The sequence below is a fragment of the Sebastes fasciatus genome, chromosome 5, assembly GCF_043250625.1.
Source record: "Sebastes fasciatus isolate fSebFas1 chromosome 5, fSebFas1.pri, whole genome shotgun sequence".
In the NCBI taxonomy this organism is placed as follows: Eukaryota; Metazoa; Chordata; class Actinopteri; order Perciformes; family Sebastidae; genus Sebastes; species Sebastes fasciatus.
The window spans coordinates 1664728-1681456 of NC_133799.1; the positions used below are offsets into that span (position 1 = coordinate 1664728).

Consider the following 16729-nt stretch of genomic DNA (forward strand, 5'->3'; position numbering starts at 1 on the left):
GTGTTCTTATATTCACTCAAACTTCAGAAATCTCCCTCAATCAGAAAAGTTCAAAGTCGCAAAGGAGACCAGAGTGTCTGGCTGATTCTGCATTAAGAGGGGGAAGGATCAGAGCGTCCTGGATGTACAGATTCCCTCCTCTTTTAAGCCCTAAAGAAAGGGCGTAGTCTCACCCTGATTGGCCAGGAGGGTAAATACACCAAGCTGCTCTCACTTGTTAATCAGGAGCCATCAGTCCTCTCACCTGCTCAACAGGTGAGCTGAATAACCTCAACTCCTTAACTGGGAAAAAGGAAATGACAACACTAACCAAAGAATGAGGAACTGATAGAAGTTTCAGGGTGACGCTACAGAGTACTTCTGGGAAACTAAAAGGGATCTTTTGTTCCAATAAATTCTGCATTAATCTGCACTCTTAAGCATTGAACGTATTCTACAAATGTAATGATGTAAGTTGATGTTTTCATTGTCAGGTGAGACCAAAGGTGAATTTCTGGCCTCAGCTGGACAATAAAGTTGTAGTCTATTTTTTTTTTATTAAACAAAAGAACATAATACAGATTCAGTATACAAATAGAAAGATAACAAAAGAGCCAGGGATAAATCACACTAGACAAAAATATTATAAAACATATTGTATTAACCGCGTTAGCTGGTAGCTCTGTCAGCTGTTAGCTCTGTTAGCTGTATGCATCCTATGTCATTATTTTCAGACAATAAGTCATTACTTTGAGATATTAAGGGATTATTTTGAGGTACTAAATTATTATTTTGAGATACTAATTATTTTGAGACAATACTTTGAGATACTAAGTCATTATTTTGAGAACATTTCTCATTATTCTGAGATTCTTATTATTTTGAGTTACTAAATTATTATTTTAAAAGGTTTCTCATTATTTTGAGATACTAACTCATTATTTTGAGGTACTAACTCATTATTTTGAGGTACTAAATTATTATTTTGAGGTACTAAATTATTATTTTAAAAGGTTTCTCATTATTTTGAGATACTAACTCATTATTTTGAGATACTGACTCATTATTTTGAGGTACTAAATTATTATTTTGAGGCACTAAATTATTATTTGAGGTACTAAATTATTATTTTGGGGTACTAAATTATTATTATTTTGAGATACTAACTCATTATTTTGAGATATTAAGTCATTATGTTGAGATATTAAGTCATTATTTTGAGATATTAAGTCATTATGTTGAGATATTAAGTCATTATTTTGAGATATTAAGTCATTATTTTGAGAAAGTTTCTCATTATTATCTAAAGTTTCATCTTTATTTATTATCTAATCTTTATTGTATTGTATTCAGCTGTCTGGTCTTTGCTCCGCCCCCTTCGTGACGTCACAGCGAGTCTCCAGCTGATCTGAGAGACAGAGAGACACGTTATATCAGTCAACACCAGAGGAACCAGGAAGAGTTTCACCATCCTGCTGCTGCTGTTACAGTCTGGTCTGTTACAGTCTGGTCGAGCAGTTAAAGGAATCAGATAGGGAAGAGGATCGATCACATGATGACTGACCGACAGAGGATCCTCAGGTCTACAGTTCTCACCTGGTTTTAGTTCTACTGGGTCTCTGCTGCAGGTCTGACTGAGACAGACCGACATGGCTCTACCGGACTGGATGGCATCTCTACCGGAGGAGCTGTGGGACATCCCTCTGAGCAACCTGGCCATACCTGGTAAATAATACACCTTTACCTCTGGCTAACTGGTAATGTTTAACTCACCTGTACAGAATATTACTTCTTAATCAATGATTCTTATCATCAATTAATAATTAAAGTAACAGAAGAATGGAGGAAGACAACAACAACAAAGATATACTAACAAGAAAAGAGGAAGCACCATTATAAAATAATAAGACATTGATGAATTAGAATAATTAAGATGTAAAGTAAACTATAGTTATGTAAAACAGTTACAAGTAAATGTTGGGAGGTTTAAGATTTTTTTTAAATGTCCAAAAGGTTTAAATTAATTGATTTAAGGAGGTGTTTTATTTTCAGGTACACTAAAATTGAAAGCAAAAATAAAATAAATAAATCGATAAATGTCATTAACTCTAGCAAAAATAATATAAAAAATAAATGTAGCCATTAATTAAATGATGAAATGTGACATAAGTTGTTATTTCTGTTTTAATTTGTTTATTTATTTACCTTTGTATTAATTCCCTTATTTACTATTGATTTTATGCTTCTATGTATTTATGTATTTATTTTTATTACATTATATTTATTTTTGCATTTATTTTTTATTTATTTATGCATTTATTTTATGCATTTATTTATTTAATATTTATTTTTAAATGTATGTATTTATGCAATTATTTATTTCTGCACGATTTCCCCTTTGCATTTTTACCTCTTATTTATTTCCCCAAACTTATTTATTTCTGTATTAATTTCTCTAAGCATTTATTGTAATAAATATAAATAAATAAATACATAAATACATACATTTAAAAATAAGTATTAAATAAATGCAAAAATAAATAAATGACTAAAAAAATATAATTATGTACATTTGTTAATAAATAATTCAAGTACACAAAAATGCACCTGTGTTTACGCTGTAATGACATGTCTAAATGACTGAAGAGGGCCTATAGGACCAGTTCAGAGTTGGTATACGAGGAGTTTTTTAAGGCTTTTAACGTGTCCGTTCACATCTGTCTATCCAGGGAGCCATGACGCCATGAGCTACTGTCTGGACATTAACTCTCCGCTGGTCCCGTCTGAATCTGATGCTTTCAGACTCCTGGACAGACTCTTCTACTGTCTCACCCGACCGGTCATCTTTAGATGGGCTACAACACAGGTAGGTGATGTATGGTGTTATATAGGTGACCCCTGTAGGACTGAGAGGGTATTGCTGTTGTGTAACATCTAATCTACCTACACAGGTAGGTGATGTATGGTGTTATATAGGTGACCTCTGTAGGACTGAGAGGGTATTGCTCTGGTGTAACATCTAATCTACCTACACAGGTAGGTGATGTATGGTGTTATATAGGTGACCTCTGTAGGACTGAGAGGGTATTGCTCTGGTGTAACATCTAATCTACCTACACAGGTAGGTGATGTATGGTGTTATATAGGTGACCTCTGTAGGACTGAGAGGGTATTGCTCTGGTGTAACATCTAATCTACCTACACAGGTAGGTGATGTATGGTATTATATAGGTGACCTCTGTAGGATTGAGAGGGTATTGCTCTGGTGTAACATCTAATCTACCTACACAGGTAGGTGATGTATGGTATTATATAGGTGACCTCTGTAGGACTGAGAGGGTATTGCTCTGGTGTAACATCTAATTCTAGAAGTATTTGTCATGTTTGATGAATTGCTCCTCCTTCAGGACAAAAGCATCGAGGAGCAACTCTCGAAGGGGATTCGATTCTTCGATCTCCGCATCGCACACAAACCCAGCGACCCGTCCAGCGACCTGTACTTCACCCACGTCATCTACACACATTTAACAGTTCTGGTCAGTATCGTCATCCAGCTGATTTTTCAACCTGGACGCTAGTTTCCTATGTTTTTGGGAACAACGCCATCACTGTACGTCCACTACAATCTGAGCCTGTCAGTGACAACAACAACGAGCACTGTTAGTGGACGTACATGACGGTGAGGAGTTGCCCTGAACGATTCCATCACAGCCCGTTTAGCAGCACCCGTCTACAGCGTTCTCCCTCAACACTGGACCAACTTCACAAACTGTTTTCCCCGTTAGTCACTTAGACACCAAAACATGAGGAGATAGGGTCCAGGTTGAACAAAACCAAAGTCATCCTTTAATTTAAAAGTTTCAGTTTGTGTTTTTCTATCATGTTTATAGTTAATAATGTCTCTTTACAGGAAACGCTGTCGTCTGTCGCCGCCTGGCTGGAGTCTCACCCGAAGGAGATCGTTATTCTTGCTTGCAGCCATTTTGAGGGAATCGACGACAGACTTCATCAGATGTTCATTTTCTCCCTGAAGAAGCTGTTCGGCTCAAAACTCTGCCCCCAGAAGGTTAGCGTTCTTCATATACAGCTGATTTATGGTATAAAAACCATGGACGGATTAGTGAACAGGCCTACTGGGCTCTGGCCCCGGGACCCCCTAACCTGTTGGGCTCCTGGGCCAGAGCCCAACAGGTTAGGGGTCCCCGGGGCCAGAGCCTCTGTTTGAAGTTACTGCTAATATTTATATTTGGGAAGTCACAAAGAGATGCATGACTACCACAGAGACGCCTAATAAACAAAAGCAGACACAAAAAGACCACGAAGAGATGCAAAATATCCAAAGATACAGAAAGACCACAAAGAGATGCAAAATATCCACAAAGAGATGCAAAACAACCACAAAGAGATGCAAAATATCCAAAAAGAGACGCAAAAAGACTATAAAAAGATACAAAACGACCAGAGAGATGCAAAATATCTAAAAAGATGAAAACAACTACAAAAAGACAACAAAGAGATGCAAAATATCTAAAAAAGACGCAAACGACTATAAAAAGATGCAAAATATCAAAAAAGAGACACAAAAGACCACAGAGACACAAAAAGACTATAAAAAGACACAAAAGACCACAAAGAGACACAAAACATCCATAAAGAGATGCAAAACGACCACAAAGAGACGCCATATGACCAAAAAGATGTCTCTTTGAGTCCGTGGCTCTTGTTCTTGTTTCGGGGGCCCGTTATCTCATGATCTGTCCGTGATAAAACCAACAGAAAGCCTTACAGAACCTAACCTGTCCTCCTCAGGGATCGGTCCCGACCCTGCGGAGCCTCTGGGCGTCGGGTCACCAGGTCATCCTGTCCTACGACTCCCAGTGTGCAGCGAGACATCAGGAGCTGTGGCCCGCCATCCCGTACTGGTGGGCCAACCAGCGCACAGCGCAGGGAGTCATCAGCTACCTGGACTGGAACAAAGACCTGGGACGGCCAGGTGAGTCTGACGCTCAGAGGACAGTAGAGGTAACATCACGGCGTGATGTCCCCGTTAACACTTCTGTCTCTCCAGAGGGCTTCTTTGTCTCCGGCCTGAACCTGACAGCTGACCGGTACTACGTCACCGAGAACCCAAAGCAGTCCCTGAGGACGCTGACCTTCAGTAACTGGGAGTCTCTGAGGAGCTGGGTGGAGGAGCAGGTTCCCGGGTCGGACCCCGACAGCCTCAACATCATCGCAGGAGACTTCGTGGGTCCACTTCCTCTCTGCTCTCTGGTCATCGCACTGAACCAAAAACTCATACGGAAGAATAACTTCAGATAAAAACAAAACAGGGAACTGATCCCAAATGATCTACTACTGCATACTGCATACCCACGTGCACAAGAACCAGAACCAGAACCAGCACCAGAACCAGCACCAGAACCAGCACCAGAACCAGAACCAGCACCAGAACCAGTACCGGAACCAGGGCATTTATCTGCACTTTGTCTACATGAAGAGTTTTAACTGAAGGAAATGTTTAGGATGAAATCTCTATTTTTGAATCTGAGTTTCTATATTTTTTACATTCAGGGTGTTTTTCTGTGTGTTGTGAATCTACCGCTGTAATGTGTAATATGTTTACAAGAACGCACGTCTTCCTTTTACAAAATGATATCGTCAAATATTTTAATATACAATACATACACAGTCTTTTTTATAGATGTTGGAGGCACAGTTTGCCTTCCATACAGAGCAGTAAGAGATGTTCTGATACCGTTTTTTCCATCCCGATACCTGAACTAGTGTGTCGGCCGATACGGTTACTGATCTGACTCTGTCTCTGTTTTACTGGCGTGATTTTCCAGATTTCCAAATTGCTGACATTCTGCTAGCTAACGTTACTCTCTCTCCGCTAGCAGCTGACTGATCGGTGCTGAGCATGGCCGTCGTGGTGAAGGAGTTTCCTCTGTGGTAACAATGATTATCTCAACAGTGTGATATGCAACATTATTGCCTTTTTTTATATTTTTTTGTTGCAAGTTACTTCATTTCTCCTGATCTTAATGCTGTATAAATAAACTTATTCGGTATGTTGTTGCTTTTTAAAGGTCCCATCTCATTTGTGGGTTCATACTTGTATTTTGTGTTTCTACTAGAACATGTTTACATGCTGTAATGTTCAAAAAACTTTACTTTCCTCATCCTGTCTGCCTGAATAACGGAATTGCGTTGCTAGGCAACAGTTTGGGTCCATGTTTACTTCCTGTCAGCTGATGTTATTCACATCCACTGCAACACTCTGGTATCGGTATCGGAACAACTCTAGTTTGTAGCCGCTGTCATGCAGCAGGAAGCATCACTCCCTACTTCGCTATCTGCCCGTGAACAGCTTCTTGTAGCGTCCATAAGCGGCGGCGCCGATGATGACCTTGACGACGGCCGAGCCTTCGTCTGCGTTCACCTGCACGTCCTGAACGGTGGCTTCCTTGTACAGCCAGCTGTGGAAGAAGACGCACATCAACTCTGTTATTCTGAACACTAACTAACGAAACGAAGAGGTGAGAAGAGCCGAGTCTCACCTGAGCTGAGGAGAGCTGAGGTCGACGCCGAGCTCTACGACGTGTTTCCCTGTCGAGTTTACGATCTCTTCTTCTACTGCTCTCCTCAGCTGCTCCAGGCCGCGCTCCTCCAGCGCTGAGATGGGCAGAGCGTCGGGCTCCGTCACCTGATAGCTGAGAGAAAAGACTTTAGTTCAACTCAGGACACTCAGAGAGGGTCCATTTATGACTCGTCATTTGTTGTTATTATTCTCATTAATAGTTTTATTGTTGTTGATTTACTGTTTTGGTTGAAGTTTACTTGTTTTTTGTTCCTTTTTGCTTTGGATTTTGATCACATATCTGTTTTTACATTGATGTCGTGTTTTTGTACGGACCCCAGGAGGAGTAGTTTCTATCTTGCTAGTAACTGACAGGGATTCTGGGTAAATTAATAAAAATAAATGATGCCACTCAGTGTGTTAATTATTATGTCTGCAATTTATTTATCTAAATTCAGTGTCTAATATAGTCGTGAATACAGTTTAATATAACAGTTTATGTCCTGAATTCAGTCGTGTGAGTTACAGTTTGTTGTTATCTGCTGAAATAACTGGTAAAATTACTGTTTTTATGAATGTAGTCTGGTGGCTTTGAAGAGAGCGATATAACATCTCGGTGGCGAGGTAAAGCGGCCGTGGACGGGAGCAGCAGAAAAGCAGATTTTAGACACCTAAAAAAAAAATCTATATCAGTTTAAGTGTACGCTATATTTAAAATATGTTCACCTCTTTACCTCGCTGTCAGACAGCCCTTTCTGACGGGGAACTGAAGCCGTTATATCGCTCTCTTCACAGCCACCAGACTCCTTTCACAAACACAGTAATTTAACCTCTCAGAACAGGGGAGTTGCTGATCTACCGTTGCCTCAATCATTTAGTTAGTTTGTGTTATTGTGTAACTTTCTGATCTGAAATGAAAGTCCAAAAAGCTTCTGCAAACTGGGAGCATGACGACCGCCATCTAAGTTACTATATGTAACATTAATAAACTGACTATAAGGATGTATATATATATATATACTGTACATGTAGCAGCGTCATCAGGCAGAAACCTACGTCAGGTCACCATGATGGAAAAGGTTTAGAAGGACTTTGACCAAAATTTGAATGTTTGCATATAAAAACAAAAAACGTTATAATGGACCCGCCCTTTAAGGACAAACTATTCCGTGCGAAGGTCTTAGAATGTGTTTGGATATGTGGATATTTTTCCTCTTACTTGTCAATGAGGTCGATTTTATTGTGGACTTCTATCATGGAGCTCATCAGCCTGTCGGGGATCTGCAGGTTCTTCAGAACATTCAGTACGTTCGCCTTCTGATTCACCGTCTCTGGATGACTGATGTCTCTGACGTGGACCAACAGATCCTGGAGAAACACGAGTCAACAGCTCTTAAAGACACTTTTTAAAACGTTGGATCTGTATTTCATCACAAACCCCCCCGACAGGATCAGCAGGTTCATACTGAGTGTTTAATGTCCTCCAGCGTGGCGGAGAAGGAGTCGATGAGCTGGTGGGGCAGCTGGGACAGGAAGCCGATGGTGTCCACGTACAGGACGGTCATGTGACTGGGCAGCTGGCCGGCGTGGACGGTGACGTCCAGCGTGGCGAAGAGCTGGTTTCTGGGTTGAAGACCACTGTCACCAGTCAGCGCTTTGATCAGGGTCGTCTTTCCTGGACAGACAACGGAGAAACAAACATCATCAAACTGATGAATATTATCATATCAAAACTATGTTTCCAGTCGGAATAGTTCTGTTGCAACTTTTATTTCATTCATTTTTATATTCTGTTTTATTTACACTTTTGTAAAAGTAAACTTAAACACACAGTATGTCCTCTGTATCCGTCCTGTGTGGGTGAATTAACGTGGGGTGGGACCACAATGATATGAGCAGGTGTTGGGATTTATTTTATTCATTTATTTATTTTTATTTATTTATCATTATTATTATTATTTAAATTTATAATATCTTGTATTTTATTTTATAATTGTTTTGTTTTTATTATTAATTTTTCTATTTTATCATTATTATTTTTTCTCCCTTGTTTTTGATTGCTTGGTTACTATCTGTTATTAGTTGTACATGCAGTATTTTATTTGTGAATTTATTTTATTCATTTATTTGTTTTTATTTCTTTATTATTATTATTTTCTTTTAATTTATTATCATTTCAATTTTATAATTTTTATGTATTTTTTTATTATTATTGTTAATTTTTATTTTTCTATTTTATCATTATTATTTCATTATTTTTCTCATCCCTTGTTTTTCATTACTTTTTTTTTTATTTTACAGTTACTATCTTTTATTATTTATACATATTTTATTTGTGAATCTATTTTACTCACTCATTTATTTCAATTTATTTATTATTATTATTTTCTTTTTTATTTGAATCTATTATCATTTTTTAATTATTATTTTTATTTATTTATTTTTCTTTTTATTATTATTATTATTATTATTAATTTTTAGTTCAGTTTTTGATGACTTTTTTTCAATTTACAGTTACTACCTGTTATTATTTGTACATATTTTATTTGTTATGGTTTTAGGTTGTTGTACTCATTTTTCTTGAGGAAACAATAAAAAGCAGGATTTAAAACAGTCTCCTGTGTCTCACCACAGTTGGTGTATCCCAGCACAGAGACGGTGGGGAACTCTTTGTGTTTCCGCTGAGATCGCAGCAGGTGTCTCTTCCTCCTCAGTTTCTCCAGCGCTGAACGAATCTTCATCTCTCGCTCCTTCAGCAGCCTCTGCTGGACCTCTATCAGCGTCTCACCTGTGAGGACCAATCAGAACCAGTCATTAACATCCAGGTAGACGTGTGTGTACGCTGTAGTTTATTATCAGTCAGGTGTTACCTGAACCTCCGATGTACCTCGACCCTCCTCCCTGCTGATCCAAGTTTGCGATTTCATTTCTCAGACGAGACCTGCCGCCGTCAGAGGAAGACGTTTTAAAACCACAAAGGATGATGGGAAACACATGAATCTGAAGAATATACACCAGTGATACCTCAACAAGGGGATCTCTGCCAGAGAGATCTGTAACTTGGCCTCTTTCGTTCTGGCGTTGCAGCGGAAGATGTGGAGAACCACCGAGTATCTGTCAAACACTTTGACCCCCCAGGCCTCCTCAAACTCCCTCTGCAAGGAGGAAAACATGGTCGTCAGTAGGTGAAACCTTCCTTTTCTTAATTTAACAATGTCTCACGGCTTACATTAGACAAATAGGATCAGGTGCATCCAAAAAAAGACAGAAAATAATAATAACAAATAATTAATAAATAAATAAATACATTTAACGGCTAGTTTCATTGCATTCTTATATTTCATTAATTTAAGGGCTTTCAAATGAGAAAGAAAATCATTAGAAATACACTAAACCGCGGATTCACTTTCATGTACTTGGATTTGTGTAAATAAAATCAACAGCCCCTCAAAATGTCTGTGCACGTCCCTGCCTGTGTGCCGCCTGAAGGTGATTTCCAGATAAGAATCAGAATCACAGAAAATAAAATTATAAAAGCAGGATACAAAAATCAAGAAACAAATATAGAATAGAAGTTAAATTACAGTAAAATGTAAAAAAATACTCTAAAAATATGTAATATGTCTGAATTAAAGTGAAAGAGCTGTGCAGTTTTTAGAAGTGTGGTAGTTCTGTGCAGAAAGCTTCACCTCAGACAGCGGAGAGAGACGCTCCACGTTCACAAACACTGCACTGATTCCTGCCGTCTGCCTGATTCTCTCTGCAGGGGGAGAAACACATTAAATATATTATTATATAATATATTTATTATATACAGGTGAACACAGAGCGGATAATTAATACCTGTTAGAGACTGGAAGTTGCCTTTGCCAAATATCCTCTTCTTCTCTGGTGTCTTGGTGGAGAGGATGATCTGGTCCACGACCCTCCAGCTGTCCAACGTGTTCACCAGTCCCACGGCCTCGGCCATCATCAGCTCAGCTACACACACAAAGCAGCGAAGAAGAAGAAGAGATCATCATCAGCTCAGCTACACACACAAAGCAGCGAAGAAGAAGAAGAGATCATCATCAGCTCAGCTACACACACAAAGCAGCGAAGAAGAAGAGATCATCAGCTCGGCTGGAACAGAGAATAAAAATAATATAATAATAAAATAAAATATACAACAAATTAAATGTAAGGAAAGGAAAAGGTCTGTTAAACAACTGGAGTAAATTTGAAATGTCTAAATAATAAGTTTTAAAACACAGTTTTTGCAATTTTTTTTGCCACACACTCACAACTTTTTTATTTTTGGGATCACTTTTTCAGCTTTTTCATTACAAAAATAAAGTTCAGTAAATATATTTCACAGTATAAAAATAATATAAAAATAAAAAATAAAATTCAGTCAATATATTTCACAATAAAAGATAATACGAAAATAAAATGAAATTCAGTAACATATTTCACAGTATAAAATAATGAAAATAATATAAAAAATCTGTAAATATATTTCACAGTATAAAATAATATAAAAATAAAATTCAGTTAATATATTTCACAGTATAAAATAATATAAAAATGAAATAAATTATACAACAAATTAAATGCAAGGAAAGGAAAAGATAAATAAATAATAATAACAACAACAAAAAAATCGAGGTCTGTTAACCAACTGGAATAAATGTGAAATATCTAAATAATCTCAAAGTTTCATCCACACTCTCGCACCTGACTATGGTTGCTATGGTTACTGACCGGTGGTCAGGTGCTGCTTCCTGCTGCCCCACTTCACATCCGGGTGAACGATGAAGACCCGATGACCTGCTGAGAGACCTGCAGGAGGCTGCAGCTGGAACAGATCCTCCACCTCACTCTCAGACAGGAAGTCTTCATCTCCATCATCCTCCTCATCCTCATCCTCCTCATCTGCACCACCACCGCTGCTGCTGCTCGACTCATCAGAGTTCTTCCAGCTGCAGGAGGAGAGACTGAACCACCTGGAGGGAGATGGAGAAGCACCGGTCAGCCGGTAGACTGCAGCTGGACCTGGAGGATGGACGGTGGGATGGAGGAGAGGAGGTCTGAGGAGTCTGCAGGTTCTGGTTCTGTGCAGGACCTGGATCCAGGAGCTGATCCTCCTCAGAGCTGCTGTCATGTTGACATCATGTTGTCATGCTGCAGGAGAGAGACTCTGCGCACGCGCACTAGTGATGGTTTCTTCTTCTGTCTCACTGAAGGATCATAAACCAGCAGAGGAGAAACACATTGAGACACACTGCCTCCTGATGTACTGATGAGGAACTGACTACATTATGGCTCCACTTCATTCATTCATAAATAAATAAGTAAATAAATAAGTAAGTAAGTAAATAAATAAATAAATAAATAAGTAAGTAAATAAACAAATAAATAAATAAATAAGTAAGTAAATACATAAATAAATAAGTAAATAAATAAGTAAGTAAGTAAGTAAATAAATAAATAAATAAATAAGTAAGTAAATAAATAAATACATAAATAAGTAAATAAATAAGTAAGTAAGTAAATAAATAATCTGGTAGCAGATCTACTGTGTTTCGAGCTTCAGACCGGATGACTGTGTATTTATATATTTATATATATTGTTTTATATATAATATTTTTTATTTACTTTAAATACATTTTTAACTGTATGCATTTTTTTAATTCATTCATTCATTAATTTTTGCATTTATTTTATTTATTTATTTTGCATTTATTTATTAGACTTGAAGGAAATATGCTGTCATTCTTTTGTTTAAATTTCAGATTAAAAAACTTTAACTTTAACAAAACTTTCAAATTAAAAAAACTTTGAAAAAACTTTAAAAAACGTAAACTTTAAAAAAAACTTTAAAAAACTTAAACCTTAAAACCTTTCAATTTTAACTTTAAAAACTTTAACTGAAAAAAAAACTTTAAACTTAAAAAACTATATATGCTGTACACACATATAACTTCAACACTATATATATATATATATATATACACTCTATATATACATATATAAACAGGAAAAGTTAAATGACATTTTATCAGCATCACTTTTAGAGTTTCTGTTTTTGAATCTGCCTCCATGTCACTGACACTATGACACTATAACACTATGTCACTGTCCTGCCAACATCCTGCTGTGTGTCTGTGTGGGCGGATGCGACCTGAAACAAGTCAAACAGGTCGAACCAACCTGCAGAATAAACTCCAACAGGATGTCTGCTGATGGAAGAAGAGAGGGCTGATTTAAACTCTTTTCTGTGGGAATCTACTTAATTTTTCTTTTTGACTGTTACTCATTTAAACCAGAGGAGACAACAGAGACAGACAGAGACAGAGAAGAGATAGAAGAGACAGATATCAGGTATGAACAACAAGCTGCAACATGACCAACATGACTTCACTCTCAGTGAAGCAACGAGAGAGTTTCTGACTCGGAGCTGTTGAAGGGAGGACAGGGAAGTAAAGTTAAACAGAGCTTATAAATTAGTGCTTTAAACTAGTGATGGGCCTGTCTTCGTTCTCCAGTTTAAAGAGGGAAATATCTTTGAATTGTTTTTGCTTCTTTCGTGCGCAAACGTGTCCGGGGAGGTCGGTGCCAACAGCTCTGTGGAGCACAGGACTGCTGCTCAGCCTCCTCGGTCTCTGCTCCTGTCTGGGTGAGATGATCTCTCTGTCTGATCCTGCTTATTACACACTGACATACCTACATACTACTGACACTAGATCATGCTTATTACACACTGACATACCTACATACTACTGACACTAGATCATGCTTATTACACACTGACATACCTACATACTACTGACACTAGATCCTGCTTATTACACACTGACATACCTACATACTACTGACACTAGATCCTGCTTATTACACACTGACATACCTACATACTACTGACACTAGATCATGCTTATTACACACTGACATACCTACATACTACTGACACTAGATCATGCTTATTACACACTGACATACCTACATACTACTGACACTAGATCATGCTTATTACACACTGACATACCTACATACTACTGACACTAGATCATGCTTATTACACACTGACATACCTACATACTACTGACACTAGATCATGCTTATTACACACTGACATACCTACATACTACTGACACTAGATCATGCTTATTACACACTGACATACCTACATACTACTGACACTAGATCCTGCTTATTACACACTGACATACCTACATACTACTGACACTAGATCCTGCTTATTACACACTGACATACCTACATACTACTGACACTAGATCATGCTTATTACACACTGACATACCTACATACTACTGACACTAGATCCTGCTTATTACACACTGACATACCTACATACTACTGACACTAGATCATGCTTATTACACACTGACATACCTACATACTACTGACACTAGATCATGCTTATTACACACTGACATACCTACATACTACTGACACTAGATCATGCTTATTACACACTGACATACCTTTACTCTAACCCTAACTGGTGATTTATTGACCTGCTTCTCTCTCCAGAGGAGAAGTGTGTCCTCGGCATCGTGGGACGACCTGTCTCTCTGCCCTGCGTCCATCCTCAGTTACTACCAGTAGTGAACTCCACCATTGAGTGGAGGAGCGGTAAAGAGGTGGTGCTGAGGTCAGAGTTCAAACAGGATGGAGATGTGGAGGAGTGGAGCATCAACAGAGCTACGACCCCAGCGGACGCTGCAAAGACTGGGAACTTCTCCCTGCAGCTGCCCCCAGTGGAGCCCACCAGACTCACCATGAACTACAGTCTGAGCATCATCTCAGGGGAGAACCAGAGCAGCGAGCTGTGCACCGTGTGCCTCCGGACAGCAGGTCAGTGGCACAACACATACTCACAGGAAGTAATCAGAGTAATATTTAAAGGGACTAACTGCTGTGTTTGGTGTCTGTCTGCAGCCAGTTTCAGCTTCCCGCTGCTGAAGAGAGAGGATGCGGAGGAGGATGGAGGGAAGTCGTCCTTCCTGTGTCTCTCCAGCGGAGGTTTCCCTGAACCGGTAGTTTACTGGCTCATCAACAACACCGAGGAGCCTCCCGCAGGCTCGGTGAGGACGCTGGCTGCACCGCTCCCTGACTCCCTCCTCTACAACGTCACCAGCCAGCTGACGGTCAACATTACCAAAGACACCATCGTGTCGTGCTTCATAGAGAACCCGTCCATGAACAAGACCTTGTCGTCCACAAACTGTGAGTGATCCGTCGCTGCTCTGTCAGGACTTTAAAACACACCACATGTTCACTAACCTCTGGTTCTGGTTCTGGTTCTGGTTCTTGTTAAGACGGAGCAAAGGTCAGCCCGGTGGTGAGCCGAGCATCACAGGCCATGTGGATGTTCAGTACGGGTCTCTGTGTGGTGGTTGGGATCCTGGTGCTGGTGGGAGTCATCTATCAGATTCACCTGGACCGGATGAGTAAGAAGAAGAAGAAGGAGTTCCAAAAGCAGAACTCCTACAACGGTAGGCATGTCGGGGAGTTTCTCCCGTGTGTCCGTCCTCTTCAGAAGGAAGCTAGAGATCCATCATGAGTCCTCAAGTTCTTCTGGTCCAATATTTTACCGGCTGCGACGGCGATGCTGGTTGTTTTCACCTCGTCAGTCAGTGAAAGATGCTTTGATGATCAAAATGAAGGTCAAGTTAGAGGATGAGTGAGGTCCGAGCAACGAGGATGAAGGGGCCATCGCCCCCCAAATTTATGCCCCCGGCTTGATTGGCGTTGCAGCCGGTGTGATCCCGTAATTTCTAAAGTGATTTGTGCTTGATGCATCCGTGAGAGTATCCGTGATGCCACGCCATCAGACACGCCTCTTCGCAATGGTTCCGTGCGGCAGGTTTTTGCTTGTCCATGCGTGCACATCCAACAAGTTCTAAAGCTTCAGTTATACTTCCTGCAGGGACGGCGTGGAATCAAGACGAGGAAACGTTTAGAACTTTTAAACACCATGCGGGCAAATAACGTATATCGCCAAGAAGTGAAAGTCAATAATTAGGGACTGTTTGTAACTTCTAAAATGTATAAATCGTTGCTGGTCGGTGTCTCATGCGCGCTCATGTATGGCCACGCTGTTCAGACTCAGACTCCAACACAAACTCCAGTGAAGCACCAAAACCTCTTGGTTGTATCTAGTGAAGCTGTTAAACAGTGTTGGCCGCGGTCGGAGGACGCGGAGGAGACCGTAGCTTTGGTCTCCAGGACCGGAGTCTCTGCTCCTCTGCTCCTCTGCCTGCCTTCACTCACACACCACGCTCCTTCTCTCTCTCTCTCTCCACCTCTCACGTGCATGCTGCTCACTCCCCACTGCAGAAGAGTTAGTTTAGCTCTGAGAATATCTAGTGAATGATCAGTGGACGTTTGTGCAGAAATAACTGCTGCAGCTCCTCCAGACCAACAGAGGTTTCCCGTGTCTTGTGAAGTGACGGGGCTCCGCAGAGAGAAACGTTATCGTCTCCGACCAAAACTCCGGCGTCTCCCCCGTTCCCTCCGGCCGCGGTCGGGAGGCTGAGGCGGGAAAAGCCAACACTAGGATCAGCATCGATTCATGGAGAGACCTTGGTCTGGTCAGCTAACATTACTGCCAAGCAGCTGAAATATAGAGTGATATTGTGCTTTTAGCTGACGTGTGTCTCCTCACTGTGTTGAGCGATGCTCCTTCATGTCTATGTAGAGCGAGCACAAGCGCCAGCAACAGGACGCTGACTTTAGTTGACTTAACGGACACAGGTGAAGCTGTTAACAAGACATTTAGGATTCTTACTAACAGTCCCTTTAAACATGCTGCTGATGTAAACTCTCAGTGAAAACCTCTCAGTTAAATACATGTTTGTTGTCATTCAGGATATAAACGGAGACCGGACTTCGAGGAGACGGAGGAGCTGAAGAAGGAGAGAATAGAGACCGACGTGTGAAATAAAACCCTCATCAAACTGAGGAAAGCACTGATGTGTAAATATGTAATATTTGATTGTGACTGCTGGATTCACCACTTCAATATCCAGCATCACAGTGTTGGGATGTTAAACAGACAATGTAGATATTAGTGTTAGTTACTAGTAAGATCTCACCACTTCACCTCTGTGTTTACTGGACCTTTGTGTTTCAAGCTTTAATAAAGATGCTCAAACTCAAAC

At 39.8% G+C, this 16729-nt stretch overlaps 3 protein-coding genes across 4 annotated transcripts; 2 read left to right on the top strand and 1 right to left on the bottom strand.

The window, feature by feature from the left end:
• The first annotated feature begins 304 nt into the window (after positions 1 to 304).
• Positions 305 to 6974, top strand: plcxd1.2 (phospholipase C, X domain containing 1, tandem duplicate 2). Its single transcript, XM_074636771.1, has 7 exons — positions 305 to 449; positions 1372 to 1704; positions 2709 to 2845; positions 3387 to 3515; positions 3890 to 4045; positions 4789 to 4972; positions 5048 to 6974. The coding sequence occupies exons 2-7, from the start codon at positions 1629 to 1631 to the stop codon at positions 5296 to 5298; spliced, it is 933 nt and encodes a 310-aa protein (XP_074492872.1). The 5' UTR covers positions 305 to 449; positions 1372 to 1628; the 3' UTR covers positions 5299 to 6974.
• Positions 5630 to 11775, bottom strand: gtpbp6 (GTP binding protein 6 (putative)). Of its 2 annotated transcripts, none has more exons than XM_074636751.1 (10): positions 11303 to 11775; positions 10403 to 10540; positions 10249 to 10319; positions 9584 to 9714; positions 9430 to 9500; positions 9189 to 9347; positions 8026 to 8234; positions 7779 to 7927; positions 6540 to 6692; positions 5630 to 6458 (listed from the first exon to the last, which is right to left on the bottom strand). In XM_074636751.1, exons 1-10 carry the CDS (start codon positions 11700 to 11702, stop codon positions 6332 to 6334), a joined length of 1608 nt encoding a protein of 535 aa, XP_074492852.1. In that variant the 5' UTR covers positions 11703 to 11775; the 3' UTR covers positions 5630 to 6331. The 2 variants fall into 2 exon arrangements, with proteins under 2 accessions (XP_074492852.1, XP_074492853.1); XM_074636752.1 differs by having other exon boundaries at positions 11276 to 11412.
• On the top strand, positions 11728 to 16728 carry LOC141768456 (ICOS ligand-like). Its single transcript, XM_074636768.1, has 5 exons — positions 11728 to 13218; positions 14097 to 14420; positions 14505 to 14792; positions 14885 to 15061; positions 16437 to 16728. The coding sequence occupies exons 1-5, from the start codon at positions 13065 to 13067 to the stop codon at positions 16505 to 16507; spliced, it is 1014 nt and encodes a 337-aa protein (XP_074492869.1). The 5' UTR covers positions 11728 to 13064; the 3' UTR covers positions 16508 to 16728.
• The last annotated feature ends 1 nt before the right edge of the window (position 16729 follows it).

What these genes read in the sequence shown, in the direction of transcription:
- plcxd1.2 (XM_074636771.1), top strand. Translation starts at nt 1,629, where the DNA reads ATGGCTCTACCGGACTGGATGGCATCTCTACCGGAGGAGCTGTGGGAC. An exon ending in GAGCAACCTGGCCATACCTG is followed by an intron (nt 1,705 to 2,708) that starts GTAAATAATACA and finishes CTGTCTATCCAG; the next exon opens with GGAGCCATGACGCCATGAGC. An exon ending in CAAAACTCTGCCCCCAGAAG is followed by an intron (nt 4,046 to 4,788) that starts GTTAGCGTTCTT and finishes TGTCCTCCTCAG; the next exon opens with GGATCGGTCCCGACCCTGCG.
- gtpbp6 (XM_074636751.1), bottom strand. Translation starts at nt 11,702, where the DNA reads ATGACAGCAGCTCTGAGGAGGATCAGCTCCTGGATCCAGGTCCTGCAC. An exon ending in GCAGAGATCCCCTTGTTGAG is followed by an intron (nt 9,501 to 9,583) that starts GTATCACTGGTG and finishes TGACGGCGGCAG; the next exon opens with GTCTCGTCTGAGAAATGAAA. An exon ending in GAGGTACATCGGAGGTTCAG is followed by an intron (nt 9,348 to 9,429) that starts GTAACACCTGAC and finishes TGGTCCTCACAG; the next exon opens with GTGAGACGCTGATAGAGGTC.
- LOC141768456 (XM_074636768.1), top strand. Translation starts at nt 13,065, where the DNA reads ATGGGCCTGTCTTCGTTCTCCAGTTTAAAGAGGGAAATATCTTTGAAT. An exon ending in CGGTCTCTGCTCCTGTCTGG is followed by an intron (nt 13,219 to 14,096) that starts GTGAGATGATCT and finishes TTCTCTCTCCAG; the next exon opens with AGGAGAAGTGTGTCCTCGGC. An exon ending in AAAGCAGAACTCCTACAACG is followed by an intron (nt 15,062 to 16,436) that starts GTAGGCATGTCG and finishes GTTGTCATTCAG; the next exon opens with GATATAAACGGAGACCGGAC.